This window comes from Cavia porcellus, unplaced genomic scaffold (assembly GCF_034190915.1).
Source record: "Cavia porcellus strain 051 isolate PalLab524CR breed Dunkin Hartley unplaced genomic scaffold, mCavPor4.1 scaffold_24, whole genome shotgun sequence".
Lineage (NCBI taxonomy): Eukaryota > Metazoa > Chordata > Mammalia > Rodentia > Caviidae > Cavia > Cavia porcellus.
In genome coordinates this window covers 20,425,071-20,437,833 of record NW_026947507.1, presented here as the reverse complement: position 1 = coordinate 20,437,833, position 12,763 = coordinate 20,425,071, and the positions used below count along the sequence as shown (strand labels likewise).

General features: G+C 32.5%; 1 protein-coding gene across 8 annotated transcripts in view; it reads left to right on the top strand.

The window, feature by feature from the left end:
• Nucleotides 1–12,763, top strand: part of Wdr17 (WD repeat domain 17) — a 111,029-nt gene that overhangs the window by 17,312 nt on the left and 80,954 nt on the right. For 6 of the 8 annotated variants that reach the window (XM_063234733.1, XM_063234732.1, XM_063234726.1 and 3 more), the window contains exon 2: nt 9,198–9,319. The exons of 1 other annotated variant lie outside the window; for it this stretch is intronic. In XM_063234733.1, coding sequence (XP_063090803.1) covers nt 9,254–9,319 — 66 coding nt within the window. In that variant the 5' untranslated portion in view covers nt 9,198–9,253. Of the gene's footprint in view, nt 1–9,197; nt 9,320–10,898; nt 11,017–12,763 lie in introns of those variants that run through there. One more of the 8 variants, XM_063234730.1, reaches the window with a different exon arrangement.

Below are 12,763 nucleotides of genomic sequence, written 5' to 3'. Positions count from 1 at the left end.
TCAGTTTAGGACTTTCATTCACTTTTTTGGACCTGTGGGTAGATATGGAGAGTTCTTTCTATATTGATGTCAAAGCATGAAGGTATGAATGGAAACAGCTCTACAACCAGGGATTGGAGTAAAACATGGTGACTTCTGCTGACATATAATTGAGCAAATCTTGTTACGTGGCAATCCCAGAGCAATAAGCAGGAATACGTTGTCTGAGCATGATGAGGTTATGGCAAGGACATAAATGCAGAGGAATAATGTGAAAATCAGGGCCAATAACTTGACCACATGTTACTTGAGTGTTTAGGTGTTTAATGCCTGCAATAAGTTTTATGATAATAGGCTTTACTTCACTATATTTATTTTATTCTACATGATGATACTCATCATTTGAATATTACATTTGCTTCTATTACTAATTTTAATAGGCTGTAAAAGTGTTATAATTTAATTTAAATTTGTCATTTTCATGTATTTTTGATCAATTAGACACTTGCACATAGATACTGATATACAAAAACTGAAGGTAAATTCCACCAAGACACTTTTTGTTTCAGGTACTGCTAAGCAATCATGACAGCCTTCCCCTCTGAGGTCAACTAAAGGGTTCAACTCTGAATCCCAAGGAGTTATGAGTTGCAACTTACTTACTATTATATAAAATTTGAAAACTGGAAATAGAGGATTAGTTCAAATTTTAACTTCAGGAATTGAACACATATATAACATTATATGCATTGCGTATATAAAATTTTAAGCCAAAAAGTATAGTCACAATGTCACTCTTGTATTTCTATTTGCTTGTAGCTCAGTCCTTGAGAGGGAATCATTTTGTAATTTTCTGATCATTAATCATCTAATTATTTAAAAAGCTTTAAAATACATCATTAATCATCATTAATATAGTGTTACTATGTCAACAGAGAGTAAAAATAACAGGAATTTTAATTTTTATTAATTTTTCTCACTTTTGTGAGGCATTATTACCACTCTGAGTAGGCAGAAATATTTTCCTATACTAGAAAATATCTGTACCTCAAAATATCCTCTGTAAGTTTTTGATACTTCACCTAACATATAACAAGTTCCAACTGATCTTCAAACATTTACACTGCTGCAGAGATCAAAGTAGCAAAGAAAAAAATGAGAGGTGGAGAGGAGGGAAGAAAGGAAGGGAGAAGGAAGGGAGAGAGAGAAAGTGAAAGAGAAGGAAGGAAGGAAGACAGGGATGGGGAAACAGGTGGAGGGAAGAATAGAGAAGGAGAGGGAAAGAGAATAGTGAGAGGGGGAAGTGGAGGAGGCGGGAGACGGAGAGGAGGCAAGAAAGGAAGAAGGAAAGAACAAATCCAGTGTTTCCTTTACCTCAAAAAAGTAAGACATTTTTGTCCGACGTAGATAGATGCACTTCTCTGAAATGTAAGTATCACTGCAACTAGTTGAAAACAGTCTTCCCTTTACCATATTTCTTTAATCTCCAAATGTATACTCAGGAATATCTGCTTGAAGCTCGGGTCAAAATGCTGAAGTATGGGTTGTGGCTTCTACAAGAAATTCCAGTAACTTCCAATTTAATTTCTTTAAATTAAATTTAAATTTCTTTTCTAATTCTTTATATTTGTCTTTTACTTAATCTCTAAATATTGTCTTAATTTCTTTGTATTTTGATATTTTCTGTGAGTGTGGATCATGGCTATCCTGCTTGCTCTCTTAGTTTTCACAAAACCCTTTGTTGCTACCTATTTGTGTGTCTTAAAATCTGTATCTACAAGCACTGGATAGTGAGTTTGTGTAAATATAAATTGTGATTTCCCCAAAAGAAACAATTATGCTTTATTCATTTTTTTCTAGAAGATGCAAAAACCTAGTTGCATAACTGTGACAAAGGCAATGCTACAAAGGTTCATCATCTACTAAAGGCACAAATTCCTGAAACTTGAAAGGGAAGCTGGAGAAATATATCCCATAAAAAAGATACTATCCTTTAGTCATTACTATCCATTTTGTGGTAGGAAAGTAGCTAACCAAGTCACTTAGGAAGTTTCTAAGTCTAAAACATACACTTTAACTGTTAAATGTATTTTCTCATCATGCAGGCGGTAAGTATGTATTTATTATATTATTATGAATGCACCATAATAAAAGTCATACTTTTTATCTGGAACACAGTAGCTAAATTTTTTAATTGATTAAGTTTATTGGTACATTTAAGATATACAAAATTATCACATTCATCATAGAAAATTTGAACTTGCATATCTTATATCTTAATTCTTTTTTTTATCCCGTCCCCCTAACTTTTTTCAACCTCTTTTCTCCTCCTTATTTATAAAAGATGTTTTCATTTTTAACTTCTTTTCCCAGTTTTTTTTTCCTTTTTTTTCCAGTTTTTTTTTCTTTCTCCCCTCTTCCTTTCCTAGTTCCCCTTCCCATTTGAACATTTCTTTTCCTATTTTTTAACCATTATACACTTTGGTCCTTGTTTACATTTTCATTGTCTCACATCAGGTAAATAATGCAATAGTTACACACATGTGTCTGATATATTTCATTTAAGAATATGGTCCCAAGTTGCATCCATTTAGCTAGAAATTTCCCAAGGTTATCCTCCTTAATGGCAGAGTGGTAATCCATTGTATAAAAAAATCTTTATCCATTCTTTGGTTGATAGACATTTGGACTGTTTTCAAGATTTTAGCTACTGCTACTCAAAACAGTGCCTAAAGAACTATAGGCATGCATTCATTGCTGTGGGATGATGTTTTTGATTCCTTCAGGAAGATACCAAGAAGGGCTAGATCAAATGGAACCCGTTGTCTAAGATTTTTGATAAATTTCAACAATGATTTCCAAATTAACAGTGTTCGAAACTAACACTGTTCTAACTAAGGTTGGAGGAGGGTTTCTTTTTCCCTACAACCCTGCCAGTGTTTGTTATTGGTTGATTTATTGATAATAGCCATTCTTTGTGGAGTGAGAATAGAATCTTGGTATTGTTTTCATTTGCATCCCTCAAAACTCAGTAAAGCTGGAGATTTTTTCACATATTTATTTATCGTTTTTAGTTCTTCATCTAGCAGTGTCCATTTCGATTGCTAATTTTTGAATTGGTTTTTAATTTTGGAGTTCTGAGTTCTTTATATATTCTAGATATTAGTCTTTTATCAGGGGAACATCTGTGAAAAACTATTTCCCACTCTGCGGGCTGTCTCTTCGCTCTTTAGAAGATTTCTTTTGCTGTGTAAAAGATTTTTAATATGATAAGATCCAAGTTATTGACTCTTTGTAATATTTTCTGTGAGACTGAAGTTTGGTCATATAATCTGTGCCTACACCTATGTTTTCAAAAATTCTAGCAATTCTCTTCCCACAGATTTAGTGTTTCCCTTTTAATATTTTGATCTTTGACCTGTTTTGATTTTAGTTTAGTGAATGATGAGAGACATAGATCCAGTTTTAGTCTACAGCATGTGGAAAACTAGCTTTTACAGCACTGTTTGTTAAAGAGGCTGTCTTTCTTCTAGTGAAAGTGTTTGATCTCTTTGTCAAAGATAAGATGGGTGGGTATGTTTGGCATTGTTTTTGTATCTTAAAATCTGTTTCTTTGATCTTAAGGTCTGTTGTTTGTTTGGCCACTACCATGCTGTTTTTATCACAGTAGTTTTGTAATATAATTTCAAGTCAAGGATTGTGATGCCCAATGCCTTTGTTGCCCAGAATTGTGTTGTTATTATATGTCTCTTCTGGTTCCAAATAAATTTTAGAATTGTTTTCTCTAATCCTGTGAAATATACTATCAGTATTTTGATCAGGACTGCATTAAATCTGTATAACAATTTTTACATTATGACCATTTTCACTATGTTGATTCTTTCTACCCAAGAGTAAAGGATATATTTCCATTTTCTGATATTCTTTTCAACCTCCCTTTCCAAAGTACTGAAGTTTTCTTTTATTGCCTTTGTTAGATTTATTCCTATTTTATTATTGATGCTATTATGCAAGGTATGGTTTAGCTAATTTCTACCTCAGTGAATTTTTTATTTCTGTATAGAAATACTATTAATGTTTGAGTATTATATTTATATTCAACTATACAACTGAATTGATTTATGAAATGGAGAAGTCTTTTGGTTGGATTTTTGGGCCTTTTTATGTTGAGTATCATATCATCTGCAAATAATTATATTTTAACTTCTTTTATCTTTATTTCTTTTATTTCTTACACTTGTCTAATTGCTCTGGCTAATGTTGTCAGAACTATACTATATAGGAGTGGTGATAGTGGACATATTTGTTTTATTTCTGATCTTAAAGGTAAAACTTTGGGATTTGGAACATTAGGTATGTTGTTGACTGTTGGTTTGTCATGAATGTCTTTTATCATATTGAGATATGGACCATCTATTCTAATTTTCTTCAGAGCTTTTATCATGAATAGGTGTTGAACTTTGTGAAATGTTTCTTATGTCTCTACTGAGGTAGTCATGTCATTTTTTGTCTGGGGCTCCTTAGTATGCTGTACTGCATTTATTTATTTATGTATGTTGAAACACCCTTGCATCCCTAGGATAAATCCTGCTTAGTCTTCTTGATGATTTGCTGCATTCTGTTTGCTGGTATTTTACTGAAGATTTTTGAATCTATGTTTGCTATGGAAATTGGCCTGTATTTGTCTTTTTTGGTTGGATCCTTCTCTGGTTTTGGTATCAGGTAATGCTTGTTTTCAGAAGTAAATTTGGGAGTGTTTCTTTCTTTTCAGTTTCATTAGAGAGTTTGAGAAACTGCAGCATTAGGTCTTCTCTAAATGTCCGATAGAATTCAGCAATCACTACATCGAAAGGCCTCGGATTTTCTTTGTTGGTATGTTTTTAATTACATCTACAATTTCACTGACTGATATTTATCTAGTTAGAATTTTTTTTTTTGTTTGCTTGATTCAGCTTTGGTAATTCATATGTGTGTAGGAACCCGCTCATTTCTTCACAGATTTTCATCTAACTGCAAATAAGTAGGTATCTGGAAGTAGGTATTGATGATCTTATGGATTTCTGCAGGATCTGTTGTGATTTCACCATTTTCATTACCAATCGCATGTATTTTAGCATTTCTTTTTTGATAAGGTCTTTTTTTGAGAGGATTTATCATTTATTTAATCTTTCAAAGAACCAACTCTTCCATTCATTGATTTTTTTTCTGTTGTTTTTTGTCTCAATTGCATTGATTTCTGCTCTGATGTTATAATTTGTTCTCTTGTATAAGCTTTGGGCTTGACTTGATCTTTTCTAGAAGTTTGAGGTTCAACATTAGGTTATTTACTTGAGTTTTCTCTGTTTTTCTGATATGGGTATTTACCACTACAAATTTCCCTCATAGGACTGCTTTCATTGCATCTCATCAGTTTCAGTGTGTTCAATCAGCATTATCATTTAATTGTAGGAACATCTAATTTCTTATTTAATCTTACCTGCAACACATTGGTTGTTTACAAGGGTGTTATTCAATTTCCATATGTGTATATAGTTTGTGTGGTTTCTTTTGCCATTGATTTCTAATTTTATTGCACTATGGTCTGATAATATGCATGGAACAAATTCAATTCCTTTGCATTTACTTAAGGATGTTTTATAAACTAATATGTGGTCTATTTTGGAGAACATCTCATATGCAGATGAGGAGAATATGTATTCTAATGTACAACTGAATGCTCTGTATACATGTACTAAGTCCTTTGGTTCATATGGTATTCTTTGTTGATTTTTAATCTAGTTTATCTGTCTCTTTGTGACAGTGGGGTATTGATGTCTCCCATTATGACTGTGTCAGTGCTTACTTGATTTTGCATATTCATTAATATTTGTTTTATATATTTAGATATGTGGTACATATATATTTATGATTCTTTTCTCTTGGAGTGTTCCCTTTACAAGGATGTAAACATTCTTTGTCTCTTTTCATTAGTCTTGGCTTGAAATCCACTTTGTTTGAAAATAGAATTGCTGCTGCTGCTTTTTCCAGGTTCCTATCACATGGAGTATTGTTTTCTATCGTTTGAATTTTAGTGTATGAATTTTTTTGAGGTAAATGTGTTTGTTGTATGCAGCATAGTGTTGGATCTTGTTTTTTGAACTATTTTCCCAGTCTGTTTCTTTTCATTGGTGAATTGATTTTTTTTTTTTTTTTTTTTTTTTTTTTTTTGTAGTAGGGATTGAACTCATGGCTTTACACTTATTAGGCGAGTGCACTGAGTTAAATCTCTGGCCTTGGTTTTTTTGAACTATTCTCCCAGTCATTTCTTTTGATTGGTTAAAACTAATATATATTGGCCTATACTTGTCATATTATTGTACTTTGTTGATTCCCTGTCTGTGTCACTGTTTAATTGCTTGTCTTGCATGGTGGCTTCTTTCTGTTGATGGTGGTGAAATTGTGGTCTTCATTGTCTCTTTCTAAATGTTCTTGCAGAATATTTTGTAGAACTAGTTTAGTGATCATGAATTTCCTCAGTTGTTCTTTGTCATGGAAGTACTAAATTTATTCATTAATTCTGAAAGATAGTGTTTCAAGGCACCTCAACCTGGGTTGAGGTTATTTTTTTTAGGACTTGAAGTACTTCAATCCAAGATCTCCTTGGCTTAAGGGTTGTCTTGAGAAGTCTGCCTTAATTCTGATGGCCTTTCCTTCAATAGGTACTTTGTTTCTTTCCTCTAACAGTTTTTCATATTCTGTTCTTGTGCTGAATTTATGGAATCTTGATTATTATAGCCCTTGGTATATATTTAGTCATCGTTGATTGGAGTTCTGTATGTCTCATTTATCTGTATGTCAAATTCTTTTTCCATGCTTTCTGAAGATTTTTGCCATTACTTCTGTGAAATGGTTTTTATGTCAGTTCAGCTTCTCTTCCTTTTTCATTGACTTTTATCAGTCATATTTTGTTCTTTGCATCTTCTTGCAATTGTTCGATTAATTTTTCATGGTTTTTGAGAAATCTTTCTTTTTGTGATTGCTAACCACAATCCTGTCTTCTAGATTTGATATTGTGTCCTCAGCTTGATCAAGTAGGTGTGTATGCTTTCAGTGGAATTTTTATTCTCCTGGATATCAGTTGGAATCTGTTTTGTGGATTCCATTTCTTTGCTTGGTTGGGCATTCATGGTTTGCATCATTCTCCTAGGCTCCTATATTTTTTAATCTGTGTCTGTTATAGGTAAACTGAGCAATCCTTCATTTTAATCGTTTCTTTTTTTACTTGGGAGATTATTTCTGATCATTTTTTCTCTATAGGTTGATTGATGTGTGTTTTTCTTTCTGCTGCTACTATTTCTGAAAAGTGAGATTGGGTGACTTCTCATTTCCTCTGTCTCCTAATCCCCTGCACTTGTTCTGAGTAGGCTGGAGGCCTGAGATTGCATTTTACTTGTGTCTTGTCATTTTCTGTTTTTTAAATTTTAATTTTTTCCTGTGTTGATGCTTATAAACTGCATATGGTAAGTAGCTTTATCACTAGCATCTAGGCTTCTGTAGGAAATGTCTGTTCTTCAGAGATACCATCTAGGTTTGGTTGGCTCTCGACCTTTGTGCCCCAAGAACCTACCTTCCCAATTTATTGGGGATGAGAATTTTCTATCTAGTTTTGTTAGCACCCAGTCCTTTGGTGCTGGACTATGTTGATGATTATGACCACAGACAATCACAGTATTTAGGTCAAGCAAAATCTATAAACTGACAAACTATAATAGGTATTAATTTGGTACTTTTAGCCATAAGAGCAAGATCTACAGTTAATAACAAAATCCAACATAAACCAAGATTTTGTATGCTTTTAGTTTCCTCTTAGCAATTTTTACCTTGTAGAGGAAGGGGATTTAAGGAGGATGGGGGAAAATAGATAATTGTGAGAAATATAATAGAAGCAAACCTGAAGGGCAGAAGATGATTATTCAAGCTTTGCGAAACTGGAGAAAAGAACCGGAGAGAAAGAATTAAGAACAAAACAAAAGAATAATGAAGTGAACCGGAGAGACTAGGGGAAATCTTCACTAACATGCAAATATTTTTAAAAAATAAAAAAAAAAAAAAAGGGACTGGGGATTTAGCTCAGCGGCATAAGCACCTACCTTGCAAGCAGACAGTCGTGGGTTTGATCCCCAGTACCGATAAAAAGGAAAAAGACATAAATAAATTAATAAATAAATACCTAAGAAAAGAGAAAAAAAAGACAAAACAAATAATAAAATTAAAAACTGAAGCAACCAAAAAAATAGAAACAAAACAAACAACCAATAGCAAAGAAAGAAAGAAAAAGCAACAACAAAAAACAAGCCAAACAAAAACCAAAAATTCTTATGGTGCCCTGACTTCTGTTGTAGTGTTTGAGTAGGAGCTCAGTCTTTACTAAATAACCCTGCCAAATCTGAAATAGGATTAGTGCTGGGTGCAGGATTGACATTAGCCTCTAGATATGGGGCCTCATGTCAGTCTTTGGCCGGAAACTTTCTGTAGGTGCTTTGGTGGCACACCCGTCTCCTTACGTTATCTGCCACTGCATCACTCTTCCAGTTCCCGTGGCACCCCCAGACAGAGCAAGGTTGCTCCCAGCCTTGTGTTCAGTTGCACCCTACAGGCTATTGTACAGCCCCCTCTGTCCCTCTCCACTGTCTGTCTCTCCTATCTGTTGACTCATTGCTCCTACCCTCTTGTCTCTCTGGCACCATTACTTAATGATACTGTTCATGATCACTATTTACTATACTTTAAACTTGCTAACTTAAAAATCATGCATCTTTCCTTAAAAATGTTAAATCTGCCAGGCATGGTAGTAGTGCACACCTGTAATCCCAACTCGGGATTCTGAGGCAGGAGGATTGTTCTGAGTTCAAGGCCAGCCTGGCTGCATAATGAGACCTTGTTTCAAAATAAAAAAGTTAAACTTTAGATTTTGTTTATGCACACTGAAAATCTAATAGAGTATTTAAAGTATCATTTCTGCAGCTACACAGAATAATTTGCATTTAATTTTTTCTAGTTTAAATAGAACCTTATATTTTTAGATTTAGCATTGTTTTAATAGATATTATTACTTGTGAATTATTAAAACTATTTCAGCTGAAATATTAGTCCAGTGTTAGCCTCTTGCACTGAACATCATTTCATAAGGGAGATTTTTGTAAGGCTTTTTTGGTTGAAACACGTTATTGTTACTTTAGGTGCTGACTATTCTGATGTGGAGTTTCAATTGCCTTGAATAAAGTAGAAACATTTTATGGCTTGGATGACTTACATTTCACATTGGTTTGAGCAAGATGACTGGTATGAAGGACTACAAAGAGTAAGATACATTTATATTATAATTATAATATTTTCTTCTTTGTTTCTCATGCAGCTCTATTCTGTGTCACTTCTATTGTTGACATGTTTGTATTATAAAATTCTGAGGGTGCATAACACAGTTATTTGATATGTTTTAAGGCAGAGGTAAAAATATAATTTATAAGGATGATTATAATTATATATTGAGGAAAAGACATTTTTCTCTAGGCATTCATCCTGGTTTCAAATGAATTCTTTGTAATGTTCTCAGATTGTCTTTAAGCTTGAAATATAAAATGGCATTTTGTGCAATGTGATTGATGTACTAAAATAGCAATGTATTTGAGTCACTTTACATAAAGAAAAATGTTAATGAAATAACTTAAATGAATACTAAAATTGCATTATAATAATGCTTTCAAAGGAAATGCAAAACATTTAGAGAAAGCATGTTATCTTTTATCTGATAAATTTGTAGGCAGTTAATTATGTTTCAAAATGAATTATAGTATTAACCATACAAGTAATATTCTGATGTATTATTGCAATTGTAAAAAGGCTACTTAAAAATACATTATGTTAAAATGGATTAAGTTTCGAATAATTTCTCTTCTATTTTGTTCACTTTAATAGAAATTTGTTATTTAAGTGAAGACTGAATTTTTCTTTTCATTAAAGTTTGAACAAAAAGAGCCTTGTTCAAGGATTTGTGCTGCTAAAGATATGCAGAACCTTATTTTTCTTCTCTTATTATTTCATATCCCCATTTTAATCAAATCAGTGTCACTGTATTTTCTCATTATACTGCTTTTTATTTCTAAATCTTCTGTAGTGTGACACCTCTTGGGTTCTTTTTCAGGTATTTTCCATAGCTGTAGAACAACCTGGTAATCATATCTGGGGTCAGTGAGTATCTGACACTGAAGGATTTGTGAATCCTAAAGCATTCTTCAGAAAAGAGTTTGAAAATTAGTGAATAGTTTTGCATCTTGAATTCTAGACTTATCCTTAACATGCTTCAGGTTATGAGTTTAATTTTAAGCCTCACTGAGTATACACTTCACACACATCATTCATCCACACACATCACACTGGAATACCTATATCCTTTATTTCTAATTTGGGGATGCATTTTAAATATAATAAACAATGCATTTCTTATGTTTTAAAAGAGGATATTGGTTTTTTTTTTCATGTGCAATCTATGTTTTTCCACAGGAGATTGTAGAGATGATAGTTTAATTTGGAGAGGCAAGGGAACTTAATTGAAAAAATGCTTTTTTGCTAAAATGGGCTTTTCTTTGAAATGGTTTTAGAGCAGCTCATAGAGTTTATGATAGTTCAAATCTTCCTTGCCCTTTGATATTGCTGTGGATTCTTAGTTCTAAATGAATTCTTAGTTCTGAGACATATTATATTATGTATATTGAAATAAATTAACACTAAAATTATATTATCTTTGTCATTTTGAGCTCCTTATTTGAATTTTTATTATTTCTTATACAGATATAGATGATAATTAGTGATACTATTCTGAATGAGTATTGACACATGAACATTGACTTTAATTCTTCTAAATTTTGGCTATTATTTTTCAGATTATGCATGCCTGCATATATGTGACTCATAATCAATATTCAGTATGATAATTTCTTTGAGTAATTTTTAATGGTCACAAGAAAAGATAGGTTGGATTTTTGAGTTAAAAATTGTTTTGTAAGTATTAAGTGTTTGAATAATCATATACAAATGTGAATTTGATCTTTATATTAGTAAATTGGCATTTGCATTCTAGCATAATTAATATTTGTAGAATATGTATATAATTACTCAAGCATGCTATATACTTAGATGAACTTGATTTTGATTTACTTTTATAATTTAGTTTTGGCAGTATGTAACTATACATAATATTTTATGTGTATGTAATATTGTATGATCACTTCATAAATGCACTTTTTCTGTGAAAAGCTAATTTAGATATCCTTTATCACTTGTTTTACATTTCATTTACCTATTATACAAAGCATTTTTATCACATATTCCTATTAAATTTAATGGTAAAGAGTTATATGTGTGTGTTTCATGTGGCATGAGATTGAGATAAAAATAGAGTTTACATTTAAAAATATGAGCATAATGTTCCTGCAAAGGTTGTAGTTGCTAGGCTACACTGTCAGTTGCATGTGGAATGTGATACACTCTAAAGAAGTCTAAATGTTACACACATCAGGAAGCACAATCATGGATTCACTTCTATGCTTTTACAAGACTTTGTCTTTACTGTTTCTCAGAGGCTTACCTTATCTGTAGAAAGGAAAATATCCAAGCCAGCCTGCTGTAGCTTTCCATAATGAGCAATTCCAGCTGCCTACAGCCATCTGGTTCTGCCTAAGCAGTGTGATGGTGGTAGTGCTGAGACCTGAGAAGAACTGGTCAAGGGTAAACATTCATCCAAAAACTGAAACCTAATGCAGGGCTATGGACTGCTTTCCCAGCCTCAATACAGTGCCATTTGATTACTGAAATCCTATTTAAAGCATTTATTTTTACATGATAATAATGTGTCCACCTACTACAAAAATTATAAAATGCACTAGAAGATAAAAAACAATTTGAAGATACAGATGTAGGGTCAGAAGAAATCAGTTTCCTCCCAAAATTAAATACTTACATATAACTCTAACAATGTACATAAGGAAATATGTACAATTCTAATGAAACAAATCAAAGAACTAAACGGACAGATATTCTATGTTCATGAATAAGAAAACTCAGTATCATTAAGATGGCAGACTTCTCAATTTGGTCTATAGGTGTAATAAAGTCCCAACCAAAATCCAGCTGGTTATCTTGTGATCATTAATACATTGATACTGTGGGTTATTTGGATAAAAGATTCAGCATTGTTAACTTGGCATTGAAAGAGAACAAAATTTGTGGTTAATGCTACCCAATTTCAAGATTGATTATAAAGTTTCAGTAATAAAAGCCATGTGGACTGTTTGCAAAAGTATTGGCAAATTTAAAAAAGAATAGACTCACACTACATACTCAACTGAGCTTTGACAAAGCATCAGAAACAACATATTAGATCAAAGATAATCTTTTCAACTAATGGTGTTGGAACAACTAGAAATGTACATACAAAAAAATGTAGACACAAACCTCATACATCTACAAAATATTTAAAAATTAAAAATATATTAAATTCTAAGTGAAAGAGAGGTACAGAATGGATTTTAAAAAATAATTCAACTTTATGCTGTCTGCAGTTGCTCTGATTTATGGCATTTAATTTTCATTGTGCACTTGATTGGATTAAGAAGCTCCTGGAAAGGTGATTGAATCAAGGAGGTCCTATGTTTATGAATGGATTAATTAGGGTAATATTTATAGCTGAATGTACTGAGAGGAGGTGGAGGTCAAATTGATGGGAAGATGAGGATGTGTATCTTTCCCT